Genomic DNA, 17,915 nt, shown 5'->3' on the forward strand with positions numbered 1-17,915 from the left:
GGGGCTCGAACCCAGGACCTTCTTGCTGTGAGGCGACAGCGCTAACCACTACACCACCGTGCCGCCTTTTTTGTCAAATTTACAACAAAATAGAGATGTTACATAAATATTTTTGCTTATGTTCTGTATTGAGATCACATTCATGTTTTATACAGAGGTAAATAAATTACTCATGTTTGTCTTAATTCGGTTCAATGATTGATGTTAATTGAAAAAAGGAAACAAGATAAAGAATCTAAAATATGAAACATATTTTGTTACTTCTGCCAAATGTATTGGAGGTGGTTGTTTTCACCTCTGTTTGTCTGTTCCCAATGTAACTCAAATAGTGAAAGAATTTTGAGGAAAGGTGAGCCATGGGCCAAGGAACAATTCGTTTAGAATTTGATGCAAATCCAGATATGTATATGGATCTAATATTTATTTATTCCCTGTTCCAATGTAACTCAAAAAGCACTGAATGGATTGTGATGAAATTTCATGTACAGCATTAGTATTATCCTCAGTTCAAGTGATTTTGATTTTAATGTTATGTGGCTTGGCAGAGGTATGCACTCTACCAAATGACCTTCTATTTTTAACACTTTTGTTCACCACATAATTCCATATATGTTCCATGTTGTTTCATAGTTTTGATGTCTTCAGTATTGTTCTACAATGTAGAAAATGGTCCAAATACAGAAAAGTCTATGAAAGAGTAGGCGTGTCCAAACGTTTGACTGATTACTATATGTATTTATCAGCAAAGGCAATCCCATAATTCTCTTGACATTCGCTGAGCTCTAAAGCCATGCCTGCTCAATGAAATGACAGAATAATAATGTGTGCATCATAGTTCCTGTGATTTTATAAAAATGTAATAAGAGTACATCTGGTTGCAGTGCGGTGAGATGGAGGATGGGAAGCCGGTGTGGGCGCCTCACCCTACTGATGGGTTCCAGCTGGGCACCATTGTGGACATTGGAGCTGACAGTCTGACCATCGAATCCCTCAAGGAGAAAGGCAAGGTGAGACTCAACTTTGACCTTTCAGCTCTGTCTGCAGTGCAGGTTCTACCCAGTGGAGGAACTCTGTCTATTTTTAGCTTACCGCAGTGTTCTAAGGTAAAGGGGAACTGAAGTCATTTTTAAAGTTGCTTTATTTCTTAACGTGTTATTCAGTTACGTTTCCGGTTTCAGGAACCTAATATCGTGACTCGTTTTGGCAACTAATTGCAATTAAATATTATACTTATCAGCCTATTCGTTTTTTAGACATGTTGAATTTAGTTCGTTTGGTCCACGGCAGGCGTCGCTTATCCGCGCGATCTTCATGAGACTTGTGTGAGATTTCGAAACGTGAAGTGTCAGCCAGGTGTCAGTGCCTCCATTTTGAAAACTCTTTTCCAAATGAAATATTGCACCAAAACAAGTTTAAATGACTATTACTGCCTACTTTTTTTCAAACTTTCTTGATTTTGCTATCAAAACAAACACAACTTCCGGCTTGATTACATCAGCATTCGAAAGAGGGCGTGTGCGTCTTTTTGACAACGTTGGCAGATGTTGGTCACTTTGATTTCTGCTGTACGTTTTTTACTTCCGTCCTACGATGTCTCGCATAGGTCTCAATGAATCTCGTTTACACCATTGCTTTGACATATGGACTGATATATTACGTATTTCAGACACTCATAACTTGCTTTAGCAGTGACAAAATAGCGATCAAAAATGCATTCCTATATTTAATAAAATGAGAGATTTTTGATTTTAAAAAATTTGCCTTTGGTTCTCCTTTAAGCTCAGAATTAAACTGCAACTGTGAAGCAGTGTTTGTAGTCGAATGACTAAACCTTGAGTCTGAGTCCAGTTTCAAGTCCTCAGTGTTTGTCAAGTCCAAGTCATTTAAAAAAAAAAATGTTGAGTACACAATCTGAGTTGAGTCCAAGAACACGACTCCATCTGCACCATTTGACAGTGGCTGTTTCAGCACCATTAACATGAGTTTGTTCCTGAACATAACACATGAACAGGTCATAATTATGTGCATTCTCTTTGTCAGGGAGTGTGAAGTATTCTATCAGAGATGGTTGGGAGACAGATGTAAGTGCAGAAGGTGTGCTTATTAATACAGGTGAAGACAGGTAAACAATCCAAAACGGTAGGCAAAATCATAAAATGGAGAAACGGGCAATAGGTCAAGCGAGGCACAAACAGGCTATCGTAGACTTGGCAGAATCAAAGACGAGAAACAGGAAATAAGGGATCAGGAAACCAAACAAGGAAATAAGGCTCGGTAATGTCAGCAACTCAACTCTACTTTGCAAAGTAAGTGTGTGTTTATGGTTTTTATATAGGTGTGCTGAATTACACTTTAATCCTGTGCAGGTGAGAGTCTGCTTAGTGCAAGGCGCGCAGGTGTGACACTCTTGCACTAAATTAGTAAAAAAAATTAATGTAGATATAAATATCTTATGCCAAATTATTATGGCATGTTACAAAAAATAAAGAAAAAAAAAATCAGTCCTCGTCTCCAATTTACGAGTCCGAATGCAGTAAATGCACGAGTCCGAGTCAAGTCACGAGTCCTTAAAATTAGGGCACAAATCGGACTCGAGTACTACAAGCCTGCTGTGAAGTAAGGAATAGAACTCTTGGGGGTGTGCTGGTATAGGAAAAGTGTGTTGTGACCTGACTTGTGGAATTACTGTTTCCAACCTGAAGCTGATTATTTTCCAGTGACCCCATGTCCCAAAATGTTTTATTCCTCTTATACCATGGTGACTTGCCAACAGTTGCAATTCTGCGTTTATTAAGGAACAACACATTCTATATTTGATCACTTTACAGTTATGTTTTACATTGTGGAATGTCTGGGAAACAAGTTGGTTCCTATAAGCACTTTTTTTTTTTTTTTTTTTTTTTTTCTGTCCTGAAGTCTGACACTGAAGAATCGATCCATAAATGTTACACAAATCTTTTCACAGAAAAATGAACAAGATCAATTATTATAGTTGTTAAAGTAACAACACCTTGCTCTTGGATTGACAGTTTGGCGCGTCCATGTGTAAGTTGCTACAATAGAAACAAGGTACAGTATTAAAATAAATAGCGGCAGATTATGTAAAATTAGTCAACACCTTCTGATCAATCAGATTCAAGACCTGAACTGCACAGTTGTATAAAATGAACTAACCGATACGTCTTGCTTTTAGGTCACTACTAAAGTAAGGCACAGCTCTAAACTTCAGTAGTGCCTCTTCAGAGCTGCATTGAGAGAGGCTTAAAGACATCAGAGTGGCATGCAGCTGCTTGTTGAGTGAATAGAGTGAGTTGTGCATGTGGGCGAGAAAGAAACCTTACATCTGCCCCGTGTGACGTGACACAGATGTGCCTGGAGTGGCTGGCTCCGATAATTGGCACAATGTGAGGAGTGTTTACCAGCATAGTGTGTGTCAGTGCAATCAGTGAGAGAGGAAGCGGGGGAAAGTGGAGAGAGGAAAAGAAAATAAATACATGACGACATGTCAACCCTTCTATTGTTTGTATCTGTGCCTTCTTGGAGGCATGCAACAGCGAGGGGAAACTTGATCCCCAGGCTTGCATCACCAGCACTTGTCAGATTTTGCCCTGAATCTTTTCAGTAACAAAAGCAGTCTGGTTGTAGCTTCTTCTCTTCTGAACTCTGACTGAAGTAAGAAATAAACATGCCACTGTTGGTGCTTAAACCAAGAAGCGAATCAACCAAAATGGGAACCAAAAATACTGTGCATTTTGGATTGCTTTGGGTTGTGTGTGGGTTGGGTTTTTTTTTTTTTTTTAAACTGAACTGTGAGACACAAACTGAGCCAAAGGATAGAACTCAAGCACTGCAGAAATAGGACGTGTTCTGGATAGTTGCACCAATGAACGTAACGAGAAGATCAACCCTGGATGGGATGCAAAAAAAAAGTGGCATTACACTGTAGTACTTTACAGAAGTCACTTTATATATAGAATGACACATTTACGTATAAGGATTTATTTATTTATTTATTTATTTATTTTTTATTACTAAAACTTGTGCTCCTATTCAGAAAACCATAGAAAGACTATTCCCAGTTTCCTGGCTAACCCCCACCAGTCGAACCAGGATTGATCTTAGTTCCTGAGGCATCATTCAAGAAACCATTTTGAGTTCCTACTTCAGTGTAGGCACTTTTCTTTTCTTCTTTGGACCATGAACTACTGGGATGGAGCTGATCCTGAACAACCTTCACAAAATCACTGACCCACTAGCGTAGCTTTGTAAAAATATATACAGTTGTGGTCGGAAGTTTACATGCAGTGACATGAATGTCATCTTGGATATGAATGTCATGGCAATATTTGGGCTTTCAGTAATTTCTTTGAACTGTTCTTTTTCTGTGACAAAATGTACAGCATACATCATTAATTTAAAAAAAAAACACTACAATTTGGTGCACAAGTTTTAATTTTCTTTGGGTTTTCTGAAATCAGCACGGGGTCAAAAATTTACATGCAGCACACCTAATATTTGGGTAAAATGTCTCTTCCCAAGATTCACCTTGACCAAACATTTTTATTTACCATGAACAAGCTTCTGGCAGAATTCTGGTTGGATACTTCACGACTTTTCATGGTACAATTGGTAGAGTTCAATTAAATTTTTTTTTTTTCTTCTCCTCCTCTTGCCATGGACTTGACTTACAAGCATAGTCCATATATTTTCAATAAGGTTGAAGTCGGGACTTGTTTTAAGCATAATGTTCATCTGCTTTATCCTCCACAACCAGCTCTGATGCGTGTTTGGGTTCATTGTCTTGTTAAGTCCCAAGTTGTGTTCAAGTTTCTGATGGCTTGTGCTGAAGAATTCTGAGGTAGTCCTACTTTATTATTCCATCCACTTTGTGCAATAAACCAGTTCCACTGGCAGCAAAACAGCCCCAGAGCATGATGATCCTACCACCACCACCAGCTGGTACAGTGTCCCTCTGTACATGGTGGTCATTGTGGCCAAAAAACTCAATCTTTGTCTCATCTGACCATACAGCTTTCCTCCAGAAGGCCTTTTTTCTTTCTCTGTGTGGTCAGCATCAAACTTTGGTTAAGCTTGAAGGTGTCAATTTTGGAGCAGGGGGTTATTTCATGGATAGCAGCCTCTTATCCATGGTGATCTGAACTATAGACAGTGATCCATCAGCTTCCACTTCATGGCAGGGCTGTGCCATGGTGGTTCCCAGGTTGTTCCTGACCATCCAAACCAATTTCCTTTCAGCTGAGGTTGACAGTTTGGGTTTTCTTGAAGCAAAGTGGCTTGGTAAAGTGACTACAGCTTACAATAACTTGGATACAGTTGTTTGAACTGATCTTGGAATTTGCAGTTGTTTAGAAATGGCTCCAAGAGACATTCTGGAGTTGTGTACATCTGCAATCCTCTTTCTCAGATCTGCACTGAGCTCCTTGGACTTTCCCATTTTACTGTGTGTTAGTCAATCCAATGAGCGCTGTAAACAAACCCTTTTTATGAAGGCACAGAGAAGCTGCCAGCTGTAGTCAATCATCCCTAACAGGAAGTTAAGAGGCCTTGGCAAGATAAGATGCATTTTGGAAATTTCAGCACCTCTGAATTAATAATCTAAGTGAGTGTATGTACATTTTTGACCCAATACGTATAACTTTGACCTTGTGTTGATTTCAGAAAACCCAAAGAAAATTAAAACTTGTGCACCAAATTCTAGTAGTGTTTTTTTTTAATAAATTGGATGTATGCTGTACATTGTGCCACAGAAAAAGAACAGTTCCAAGAAATTAATGAAAGCCCAAATGTTGCCATGACATTCATATCCAAAATGACATTCATGTCACTGTATGTAAACTTCTGACCACAACTGTATTTATCAAATAGGCTGTTATTAAAGTAGCAGTGCAAACACAACTAGAAAACTGTCACGCGACTGTGTCAGTGGCCATGCACAGAAATGTCACATCTGTCAAGCAGTTTTCATCATTTCTATTATTTGACATGGCCACAGTGACAATGAATGTTCTTATTGTTTCCTGATCTTCTGTCAGCACTGGAGAAATACGTATATAAATACATTCATGCAACATTACATATTAATGTAATGTATCATTTATTTACAAAATAGATTTATTTTTTAAATGGCTGATGCAATAAAAAAAAACTGGTTCAACGGAGCACCAATAATGATGTATATAATTTTTTTTTTTAAATGTTAGATTAAACGTACTTACAGATTAGAGTTCTGATTTCTTGCTCATGTAAAAGTAAGCTAATTCACCCCTTTTTATTTATTTTTTTAAACCCCATCTTTACCAAAGGTGCCAGTAATTCTGGAGCTTGCAGTACATTTTCTGCAGTGTATCGTCTTTGATCATATGTGAGCCTCCTGAAAATTCTCTGGAGTCACTTGACTTGGGTTTTTAAACAGAAGTAATTTATGTAAACGTAATATCTGGAATTTGTTTTATGTTAACGAAAGCGGTACCAGGAAATGAGGGGACCGGTCACATGCACCTCTGTGACGGTGTGTTTTTGATGCATACATATACAGTTATTTAGGATTTGATCGGAGTCAAAAATATCTATGGCTGTATTCGGGCAACTGGAACATAAAATATTTCTGTCAAACATTTCCGAATATATCCTGATGTACTCGAAGGAGTGGGTTCGCCCTTCCAGGAAAATAGAAACAGGAAATGATGGAATAATATCACACCAGAGTGTCCTATACTTCCTGGAGCGATAAGTGTCCTCTGAATGGACCAGGGACATTTTGTCCTGCCTTTTTAATAATTAATTAATTAATTAATTAATTTAGAGGGGGCGGCCTGGTGGTGTAGTGGTTAGTGCTGTTGCCTCACAGCAAGAAGGTCTGGGTTCGAGCCCCATGGCCGACGAGGGCCTTTCCGTGCGGAGTTTGCATGTTCTCCCCGTGTCCGTGTGGGTTTCCTCCGGGTGCTCCGGTTTCCCCCACAGTCCAAAGACATGCAGGTTAGGTTAACTGGTGACTCTAAATTGACCGTAGGTGTGAGTGTGAATGGTTCTCTGTGTCAGCCCTGTGATGACCTGGCGACTTGTCCAGGGTGTACCCCGCCTTTTGCCCGTAGTCTGCTGAGATAGGCTCCAGCTTGCCTGCGACCCTGTAGGACAGGGTAAAGCGGCTAGAGATAATGAGATGAGATTTATTTAGTCACTCAGCTGGTTCCAACATGAATGTGAAACTTGCTCATATATTTAGCAAGGCATTAAAAAAAATGTAGCAAGCCATTATGAGGATATAATGATATGAGCATCAGTCACCCAAGTTGCAATCAGAATTGGCTTTGGAGGAAGATGCACTGTACATATGCAATAGAATAATGGTCTTTTCTCCTTATCAAATGAGTTCCTGCGATCACTTGTGTTCGAAGTCAATAAGGGGAGGAAAAAAAAAACCCAAACAACTTGTCATGTTCCCAAGAAACTGCAAAACTCTGCATCCTGAAGACTTTCCTGTGTCAGAGGAAGAAGTTACAACTTTACCTTTGACACTTCAAAAATCTGACCCTGGAGACTCCTTTTAAAAGCTAAATAAACATCTCCTCTGAGAAAAGTCACCATATCAATGATTGATTATTCAGATTATGTGGACCGTCTGCCATAATAATCCTCATGTACAGTGGTGCTTGAAAGTTTGTGAACCCTTTAGAATTCTCTATATTGCTGCATAAATATGACCTACAACATCAGATTTTCACACAAGTCCTAAAAGTAGATAAAGAGAACCCAGTTAAATAAATGAGACAAAATATTATACTTGGTCATTTATTTATTGAGGAAAATGATCCAATATTACATATCTGTGAGTGGCAAAAGTATGTGAACCTTTGCTTTCAGTATCTGGTATGACCCCCTTGTGCAGCAATAACTGCAACTAAACGTTTCCGGTAACTGTTGATCAGTCCTGCACACCGGCTTGGAGGAATTTTAGCCCATTCCACTGTACAGAACAGCTTCAACTCTGGGATGTTGGTGGGTTTCCTCACATGAACTGCTCGCTTCAGGTCCTTCCACAACCTTTCGATTGGATTAAGGTCAGGACTTTGACTTGGCCATTCCAAAACATTTTAACTTTTATTCTCTTTTTTTTTTTTTTTTTTTTTTTTAAAAACCATTCTTTGGTAGAACGACTTATGTGCTTAGGGGCGTGGTCTTGCTGCATGATCCACCTTCTCTTGAGATTCAGTTCATGGACGGATGTCCTGACATTTTCTTTAGAATTCGCTGGTATAATTCAGAATTCATTGTTCCATCAACGATGGCAAGCTGTCCTGGCCCAGATGCAGCAAAGCAGGCCCAAACCATGATATTACCACCACCATGTTTCACAGATGGGATAAGGGTCTTATGCTGGAATGCAGTGTTTTTCCTTTCTCTAAACAGAACGCTTTTCATTTAAAATCAAAAAGTTCTATTTTGGTCTCATCCATCCACAAAACATTTTTCCAATAGCCTTCTGGCTTCTCCATGTGATCTTTAGCAAACTGCAGACAAGCAGCAATGTTCTTTTTGGAGAGCAGTGGCTTTCTTCTTGCAGCTCAGCCATGCACATCATTGTTGTTCAGTGTTCTCCTGATGGTGGACTCATGAACATTAGCCAATGTGAGAGAGGCCTTCAGTTGCTTAGAAGTTACCCTGAAGTCGTTTGTGACCTCGCCGACTATTACACGCCTTGCTCTTGGAGTGATCTTTGTTGGTCGACCACTCCTGGGAAGGGTAACAATGGTCTTGAATTTCCTCTGTCTGTCTGTCTGTCTGTCTGTCTGTCTGTCTGTGGATTGGTGGAGTCCAAACTCTTTAGAGATGGTTTTGTGACCTTTTCCAGCCTGATGAGCATCAACAATGCTTTTTCTGAGCTCCTCAGAAATCTCCTTTGTTCGTTCCATGATACACTTCCATAAACATGTGTTGTGAAGCCCAGACTTTGATAGATCCCTGTTCTTTAAATAAAACAGGGTGCCCACTCACACCTGATTGTCATCCCATTGATTGAAAACACCTGACTCTAATTTCACCTTCAAATGAACTGCTAATCCTAGAGGTTCACATACTTTTGCCACTCACAGATATGTAAAATTGGATCATTTTGCTCAATAAATAAATGACCAAGTATAATATTTTTGTCTCCTTTGTTTATCTGGGTTCTCTTGATCTACTTTTAGGACTTGTGCGAAAATCTGATGATGTTGTAGGTCATATTTATGCAGCAATATAGAGAATTCTAAAGGGTTCACAAACTTTCAAGCACCACTGTAAGCTGTTACGATAGAAAAGATAAAATATTAGAACATGTGCATTAATATAAATCTTAATTTAGAAAATTTTTCAAGATTTTCTGACCAATCAGAATGGAGAATGCAATGCTGAGCGTGTTGTGGAATAAGTTTACTCAAATTGATCTCTGGGAATGTTAACGCTGCTCTGTTTCCTGTGTTTCAGACATTTCGTGCTCCTGTTAGCCAGGTTTTTCCGGCCGAGGACGACGTCAACAAACATGTCGAGGACAACTGTAAGTGTGTGAAATCTTTCAAGTAAAATCCACTATGGCATCACATTTTTATTCTGACTTTGAGTCAAGTTCCAACTGAAATCTCCATTCAAAGTAGATCTGAGTAAGTCGAGGTCTGATAGTTTAATGTGGGCTTTTCCTGCATCCAAAGTCAGTTAAAAGCCTAATTGGAAAAAGCTGAAAATACAGAAATCACCTGTGACATGCAACATATACAGGACGTTATTTGTCCTCCTGTTGACACAAGCACAGTTTAACAAGTGTGTCTGCCTTTAATCTGTCCCATTTGGAAGCGACAGTAGCCAGGTAATTGTCTACTCTTAATTGCCCCTTTATGTGCACTTGATCGGGTCTAAGGTGAGAATGCACAATGTTCCTGAGATCCACCTCAACTCTGATCAGAATAAAGTGGTTACTGAAGACAAATAAATGAAGTTTCATTCTGTACCTTTTTATGTTTGGTCTAATGCACTAGAAGTGATTAAATTGTCTTAAAACGTAATGAACTCCAGGTGGCAGTGTAGTCAGTACTCATTATTCCTTTGGTTCCCAAGCCAAACTTTCACATATAAGACTTATTATTTAAATATGCTAAACTTCATGGCTCATTGGGGGATCTTGGATGCATACTCATTCATATTCATGAGGAAAATACTCCCTGATTGGTCTGTGAATGCCTTAGTGTTTCGGTGCATTGTTTAGACTTGGGAACCCCATGACAGAGAACATGTACACTCACCGGCCGCTTTAATAGGAACTTGTTCTTGATTCTAAGGCTACATCCACACGACAATGACAACGAGATTTTTATTTTTTTAAATATCGCGTCCACATGGGCAACGGATCAGTAAAATATCAGGTTCATATCGCAACGCTTGCTGAAAACGTTGCAATACACATGCCACACCACTACGTGCGCTGTAAGACGGTCCCATTGGAGACACCAGAACAATAGAAGTAGACGCATGCGCATAACTGCGCATGCGCACAGTGACTATCACTGTCACACGCACACACTTTCTCACTCCCTATCCTATGGATACAGTCCCTTTAAATCACGTGCTCATTTTTTGAATGGAGACGCGGAAAGAGGAATGAACGGGGGTAGATGGAAGCTGGTACGCCAACATTCTGATATCCTCCAGAATTCTTTAATGGTCCGGAATAAATTAAATGCTACACGTTGATGGATTACTTTGTTGTTCTACGCCCTTTTTGAGGAATGTATTGTCGGACTTAAACCAACATCTGAAGAGGTGAGATCGCTCCTTTTTTTTCCCGATTTTTGCTGGCGGGATTGACTCTGCCCTAAGGGCTATTCTCTCTCTCTCTCTCTCTCTCTCTCTCTCTCTCTCACTTTGCACCATTACACAATAAATATTCACAGTGAAAATATTTTGTAAGCGCGTTTCATGAACCAAGTTATAGGATTTGTTGACAACTCGCATCGAGTTCGTTACACTTCTACCCGGCGTGAAGCACATGTGGTTGTGATGTCATCGTAAACAAATCCGTTCTACTCATCCAGATGACTTCGCAACGGCTCCGTTGCCAGATTTTTTCACTCTGGAACCTGTTCTCAAAAGATTTCGTTTTGGGACACCCAAAACGCCGGTGCCGTGTGGACGCCAGGCCGAAATGATAAACAATTTTATCAGATTCATCTGAATCCGTTGCCGTGTGGACAGGGCCTAAGATTCCTGTTCTTGGCTGGCAGGAGTGGTCTTCTGCTGTTGCATGCTGAGATGCTTTTCTGCTCACCCTGGTTGTAGAGAGTTGCTATATCCTTCCTGGCAGCTCGATCTAATCTGGCCATTTTCCTCTGACCTCTCTCATTAACAAGGCATTTATTTCCACCCACAGAACTATCCTTCACTCGATGTTTTTTGTTTTTCACATCATTTTGTGTAAACCCTAGAAACTGTTGTGTGTGAAAACCCCAGGAGATCAGCAGTTTCTGAAAAATTCAAACCAGTCCATCTGGCTCAAACCAACACCCGTGTCACAGTGAAAGCCATACTTTGAGATCACAATTTTTCCCATTCTGATGTTTGAAGTGTACAGTGACTGAAGCTCTTGATTTTGTATCTGCATGATTTTATGCATTGTGCTGCTGTCAAGGGATCGGCTGATTTAGAGAACTGGATTAAACAGCAGGTGGATGGGTATACCTAATAAAGTGGCCAGTGAGCGTATACGGAAAGAAGGTTAGGGTTGATACAGGCTATGAATTTTAATGACTTTTCCGTAAAAGGAACACTCTGAAGCAAAAGGCATTCACCGGCCAATCAGGTAGTACTTTCCTCATGAATATTTTATTTTTCCTGGACACCCTCCAAAATATCTGGACGAGTCGCGCTGCATTAGTAGTGTCAAGGGGAAGGCTACTGAATACGGCTTCACATCAGGACTTTGTAGCTTTCTTAGCGAGAATAATATCTGAAAAAGTGCCGTTACCGTGCTGCTTTAATTTGACATGGACTCTGGGATTTGAGTTGTTGATTTGAAGGCTTTAAATGGTGTAAATCTTTACAATTATTTATTTAATGAAACGTGCAGTTGCTCATTGTTGTAATAGCCCTACTGAAATCTGTGTTATACTCAGAACCCTTTATTTTAAGTTATTAAATGATATGACTGAGTGTCATGATCACGTTGTCTACTTAAAATTGAAGAGGGAGGTATTATGCTTAATCCGAACAGAACAAACGTCTAATATAGTACTGAGTGAATTTTAGTACCAAAAAACTGTTTTTAGCATGAGTCAGGCTACAGTTAATACACACCAGGAGTGTGTGTGTGTGTGTGTGTGTGTGTGTGTAAAAGTAATATATTAAAAATATACATGCATGTTCTTGTTCTATTATAATGCAGGCTCATTGATGTACTTGAATGAGGCGACCCTTCTGAATAACATCCGTGTGCGCTACAGTAAAGATAAAATTTATGTAAGTATTAAACCCCACTGAAAACACACTATGTTCACTTTCTTAATGTTTAGGTATGTATTCCATGTTCCTGACCAAAGAAAGCTCTTCTGTCTAATTCAGTACAACCTTTTAGAATATAACGATCCTTTGAGTTGTGTATCAATATTGACCGGCTTGCTGTATGTTATCCTGCTTAATACACGGCTACTCACTAAAGAAATCAATAATTTGACAATTTTTATTCCTTCAACGAATGATGTGGTCCACAGTAACGGTCTACAGCAATTGACCAATGAGAACTGAGTATTCAACAAAGCCTTGTAATAAAACCTATTATTTGTCACCTTTTTTAAAAAAATTGACTTTGTTTTGGTCTCTTTTACAATTTGCCTTCAAGTGTTTGGTCTAATGGGATTAACTCGACTGATTGAAGAACCATTAACCAAAATATACATTGTACTTTTGTTGTGACTGGATATAAAACTACATTCTTTAGGCAGGTTCAGAAAAACTTGCTTTGATCTCCTCTTGCACCTCTTCCACTTTTGTTTGTCCTGATCTCGCAGGATCATTTGGGTGTCGTTCAGCAACCAACTAAATCCTCAATCTTCGTACACTAATTGTATTAATAATATATATTAACTTGCTGTTTAGTGATTACACACACAAGGCCACATGCAGAATTAAGGTGCGAGAACGTAATTACAGATTTAAGCACTATTTAGACCGTTTGCTGAAAACAGAGGCGTGTGATTTCTGACGTAAACTTGAGTTGATATTTTTTTTTTTCTTGAGCGATATTTGCTCAAATGAGGATCATTTAAGTCCACTTGTAGCCAATATTAAATACATAGTCAAGTCTGTAAATATTTTTGTACATTTTGTTATTTTAATCTTAATTTATTTGTCTATCACAGTATACTGGAGTTAAAGTTAATGAGTTCAAACTGCAGACTTTTTAGCTTTAATTTGATGGCATTTTACATCCAAATCATGTCAGCCTTGTATTAATTACAACATAACCATTAAAATTTAATTCCATTTTTAATACTTGGTTGAGTATTTTATTTTATTTTTTTGCAGTCAGTGACTGCCTGAAGTCTGAAACCCAAAGATATCACCAAGAGCTGGATTTCATTTTTATTTTTATTTATTTATATTTTCCCCTGGTGGTGCTCTACCAGGCCTAGAGAGATTACTGCAGCGGTTTTCAGTTCCTGCATGTTCTTGGGATGTTTTGACCTTAGTTTTGCCTTCAGGAAGTAAAATGCAGCGCCGATGGCTTCAGGTCAGGGGATTGACTTGGCCATTCTTTACCTTGAAGTCTTGGGTTGCATTCAAAGTATGCTTAGGGTCATTGCCCATCTGCACTATATGAAGTGCAATCCAATGAGTTTTGAAGCATTTGGATGAATTTGAGCAGATGCTATAGCCCTATACACTACAGAATGCATCCCGCTGCTTTTGTCAGCGGTCACATCCTCAATAAATACAAGGGAACTAGTTCTACTGGCGGCTGTACACACCTGCGCAATGAGATGACCTGGTATGCTTTGGATCATGAGCAGGTCCTTCCCTTCTTCACACTCTCAGCATTCTTCATTTTTCCTTCCTGAGGCTTACCAATGGTTTACATCTTTTGGTAAACCCTATTCATTTACTGTAGTGAAGCCTTTTCTTGATTGTTGACTTTGACACAAATATGCCTGCTTCCTGGAGGGTGCTGTTGATCTGCCCAACTATTGTGAGGGGGTTTTCCTTCACCAAGGAAAGAATTCTTCTCTCGTTCACTGCAGTTGTTCTGTTCTGGCCTTTTGGTGTTCCTGAGCTCATGAGTGCATTTTCTTTTTTACGATGTACCAAATAGTTGGTTTGGCCACACTTCATTTTTTTTAGCCATCTCTCCGATGGCCCCATCCAAATGATGGCTTGCTTCACTGGTTGTGATGACTCTTTAGACAGATTTCCAAATACAAATGCCCCACTTGAAATCAACTTTTAGATTTTGTTTTAAAAAATCTGCTTACATGTAAGTAAAATAACCAGGAAATAAAACGCACACCGTGGAACAGCTGAGCAGAAAATTGTTCAATTATTTTTGGTCAGTTAAAAAGGGTGGACCATATGTGTGAAGTGCCGTAATTCCAACATTGTTCACCTGTTTTGGATGCAAATGGCCTCAAATTACAGCTGGACTCAAATATGAATGTGAAAATTGGATTTGAGAAAATGATAGAAATTTCTATCCTTCTAATTGTATCAATTCACTTTTTTCCAGCTTAGTGGTTGTGTTTAAAGCCGGTGTTGAGATTTTAATTGAAAAAACCTAGGTCATTGAGACCTTTTGTGGAAATACTGTATCTACACTGGAGTGTAGAAATAAAAAAAAGTATTCTTTCACACCTACATGTAGAGATGTATAAAGAAAAAAATACAGAATAGCTTTTCATGTGCCATCTAGTGGCTCAAATGTGTCATTGCAATAGTACACTTGCACTTCCATTTACACACCATATTCAGCAGGTACTCTGTAGAGCGATATTCAGAGTTTATATAAACTATACCAGTTGCAGACTGAGGAGGGAAGCTGACTTGCCATACATACAGTGAATGCTATATCGTGATGTATAAAATCTTACATACAGTTGTGGTCAGAAGTTTACATACAGTGACATGAATGTCATGGCAATATTTGGGCTTTCAGTAATTTCTTTGAACCGTTCTTTTTCTGTGGCAGAATGATTGTACAGCTTTAATTAAAAAAAAAAAAACTAGAATTTGGTACACAAGTTTTAATTTTCTTTGGGTTTTCTGAAATAAACACAGGGTCAAAAATTATACATACAGGGTCAAAGATCTACATACGCTTACTTAAATTATTAATTCAGAGGTACTGAAACTTCCAAAATGTCTCTTTTCTTGCCAAGGCCGAGGTCTCTTAACTTCCTGTTAGCGATCATGATTGGCTACAGCTGGTAGCTTCTCTGTGCCTTCATAAAAAGGGTTTGTTTACAGCACTCATTGGATTGACCAACACACAGTAAAATGAGAGTCCAAGGAGCTCAGTGCAGATCTGAGAAAGAGGATTGCAGATGTACACAACTCCAAAATGTCTCTTGGAGCCATTTCTAAACAACTGTAAATTCCAAGATCAGTTCAAACAATTGTATCCTATTTATTGTGAGGTGTAGTCACTTTGCCAAGCCACTTTGCTTCAAGAAAACCCAAACTGTCACCCTCAGCTGAAAGGAGATTGGTTTGGATGGTCAGAAACAACCTGGGAACCACCATGGCACAGCCCTGCCATGAATTGGAAGCTGATGGATCACTGTCTACAGTTCAGATCACTGTGGACTAAGAAGCTGCTATTCAAGAAATAACCCCCTGCTCGAAAACTGACTCCTTCAAGCTTAACTGAAGTTTGAAGCTGACCACACGGACAAAGAAAAAAGCCTTCTGGAGGAAAGCTGTATAGTCCGATGAGACAAAGGTTGAGTTGCTTGGCCACATTGATCACCATATACAGAGGGACACTGTACCAGCTGGTGGTGGTGGTAGGATCATCATGCTCTGGGGCTGTTTTGCTGCCAGTGGAACTGGTTCATTGCACAAAGTGGATGGAATAATGAAGGAGGAGGACTACCTCAGAATTCTTCAGCATAAACCATCAGAAACTTGAACACGACTTGGGAGTTACAACAGGATAATGAACCCAAACGTGCATCAGAGCTTGTTGTGGAGGATAAAGCAGGCAACATTTAAGCTTAAAATAAGTCCTGACTTCAACCCTATTGAAAATATATGGACCGTGCTTATAAATCGAGTCCATGCCAAGAAAAAAAACAAATTAATTTAATTGAACTACCAATTCTACCATGAAGAGTCATGAAGTATCCAACCAGAATTCTGCCAGAAGTTTGTTCATGGTAAACAAAAGTGGTTTGGTCAAGGTAATTTTGACTCGGTGTTTGATTTCAGAAAACCCAAAGAAAATTAAAACTTGTGCACCAAATTCTAGTATTTTTAAATTAAAGATGTATGCTGTACCTTCTGCCACAGAAAAAGAGCAGTTCACAGAAATTACTGAAAGCCCAAATATTGCCATGACCTTCATGTCACTGTATGTAAACTTCTGACCACAACTGTATGTCTAAGCAACAGCATTACCTGTGTTGTACCTGTGCTGAAATGTTCAGACTTTTGGGCTTCTTGAGGTTTCAGTCGAAATAAAGTGCAGAACGTACAAGGTATCTACTGCACGCTGCTGCTGTGTAGTTTCTGCATATTTAAGCACATTTGGATTTGAAGTTAAAATGATCATGGGGCTGAAATTCAGAATATCAGCTGCAATATCATTGAGACCTTTTGTGGAAGTACTAAATAAAAATGTATCCTTTGTTACTGAGCCTCACTCAATATGTGAAGAAACCATTTTCGTTCATTTAAAATACAAGAGTATTTTGTTGTTGTGTACAAAAGTTTGCACACCCCATCCAAATGGCACATATTTTGTTCATTTTTGAAGTTAAACATTTTTTGTCTTTTCTCTTCATTTAAGTTGCACTGAATGGATTGTATTATTCTTTGTTGTAGACGTATGTAGCCAACATTCTGATAGCAGTGAATCCCTACTATGACCTTCCAAAGCTCTATTCCCCTGAGACCATCAAGCAGTACCAGGGCCGATCTCTGGGGACGCTTCCACCGCACGTGTATGCCATCGGTGAGTGCAGGTGAAACCACCAAACCCAGGTTGTGTGGTTTCAGAATGATGGCATGTCGTAAGAAAATTCTGATATAGATAAGGGTGTTGGAGAGAAAAAGCATCCGAAATAAAATTTTAAAAATGGTATTTATTAAATGCATTATGTAATATTTCCAGAATACTTGGTGCTTCCTAGACAGTGTTATAGTATCGTATGGCTTGTATTTTAGGGAAAAACAATAACTGATAATATATTCTGTGCATCATAATTTTCTCCTCAGAGAATTAAGATATTCCAAGTGAGAAGCTGATTTTAGATACGAATTTTGTTAGTTCCTGTTACCTCATAGCAGCTATAAATTATTGCAGACTTTCTTTCTCAGCTGTTCCATCACCAGCCTGTTGTAATAATCATTCAATAAGACAAAACGATGACTTTTTTTTTTTTTTTTAATATCTTAAATATTTCCTTGCTAAAGACTTCCCCATGTCTGAAAACTTACTGAAGACCGTTACGAAGTGCTGACACTGGAGACTTCTTTCTGTTTATATTATTAAACAGAAAACTACTGTCCGAGCTGCTGTTATAGAAAATTGATTACTGACATCTGACTAATCAGGGTGGAGAATTGTTGTATCAAATGATGAGTGTTATTTCTTAGAATGTCATAGTGGACATGTGGATAATGTTTAATAAATGCTTTTAAAATTGGGAGGAAATTTTGTT

General features: G+C 38.9%; 1 protein-coding gene across 5 annotated transcripts in view; it reads left to right on the top strand.

Moving 5' to 3' along the window:
- myo6a (myosin VIa) overlaps positions 1-17,915 on the top strand; it is a 249,236-nt gene that overhangs the window by 52,382 nt on the left and 178,939 nt on the right. For all 5 annotated transcript variants that reach the window (XM_060914031.1, XM_060914027.1, XM_060914026.1 and 2 more), the window contains 4 exons: positions 882-1,007; positions 9,484-9,553; positions 12,428-12,501; positions 17,077-17,206. In XM_060914031.1, coding sequence (XP_060770014.1) covers positions 891-1,007; positions 9,484-9,553; positions 12,428-12,501; positions 17,077-17,206 — 391 coding nt within the window. In that variant the 5' untranslated portion in view covers positions 882-890. The remainder of the gene's footprint in view (positions 1-881; positions 1,008-9,483; positions 9,554-12,427; positions 12,502-17,076; positions 17,207-17,915) is intronic.

This window comes from Neoarius graeffei, chromosome 2 (assembly GCF_027579695.1).
Source record: "Neoarius graeffei isolate fNeoGra1 chromosome 2, fNeoGra1.pri, whole genome shotgun sequence".
NCBI lineage: Eukaryota > Metazoa > Chordata > Actinopteri > Siluriformes > Ariidae > Neoarius > Neoarius graeffei.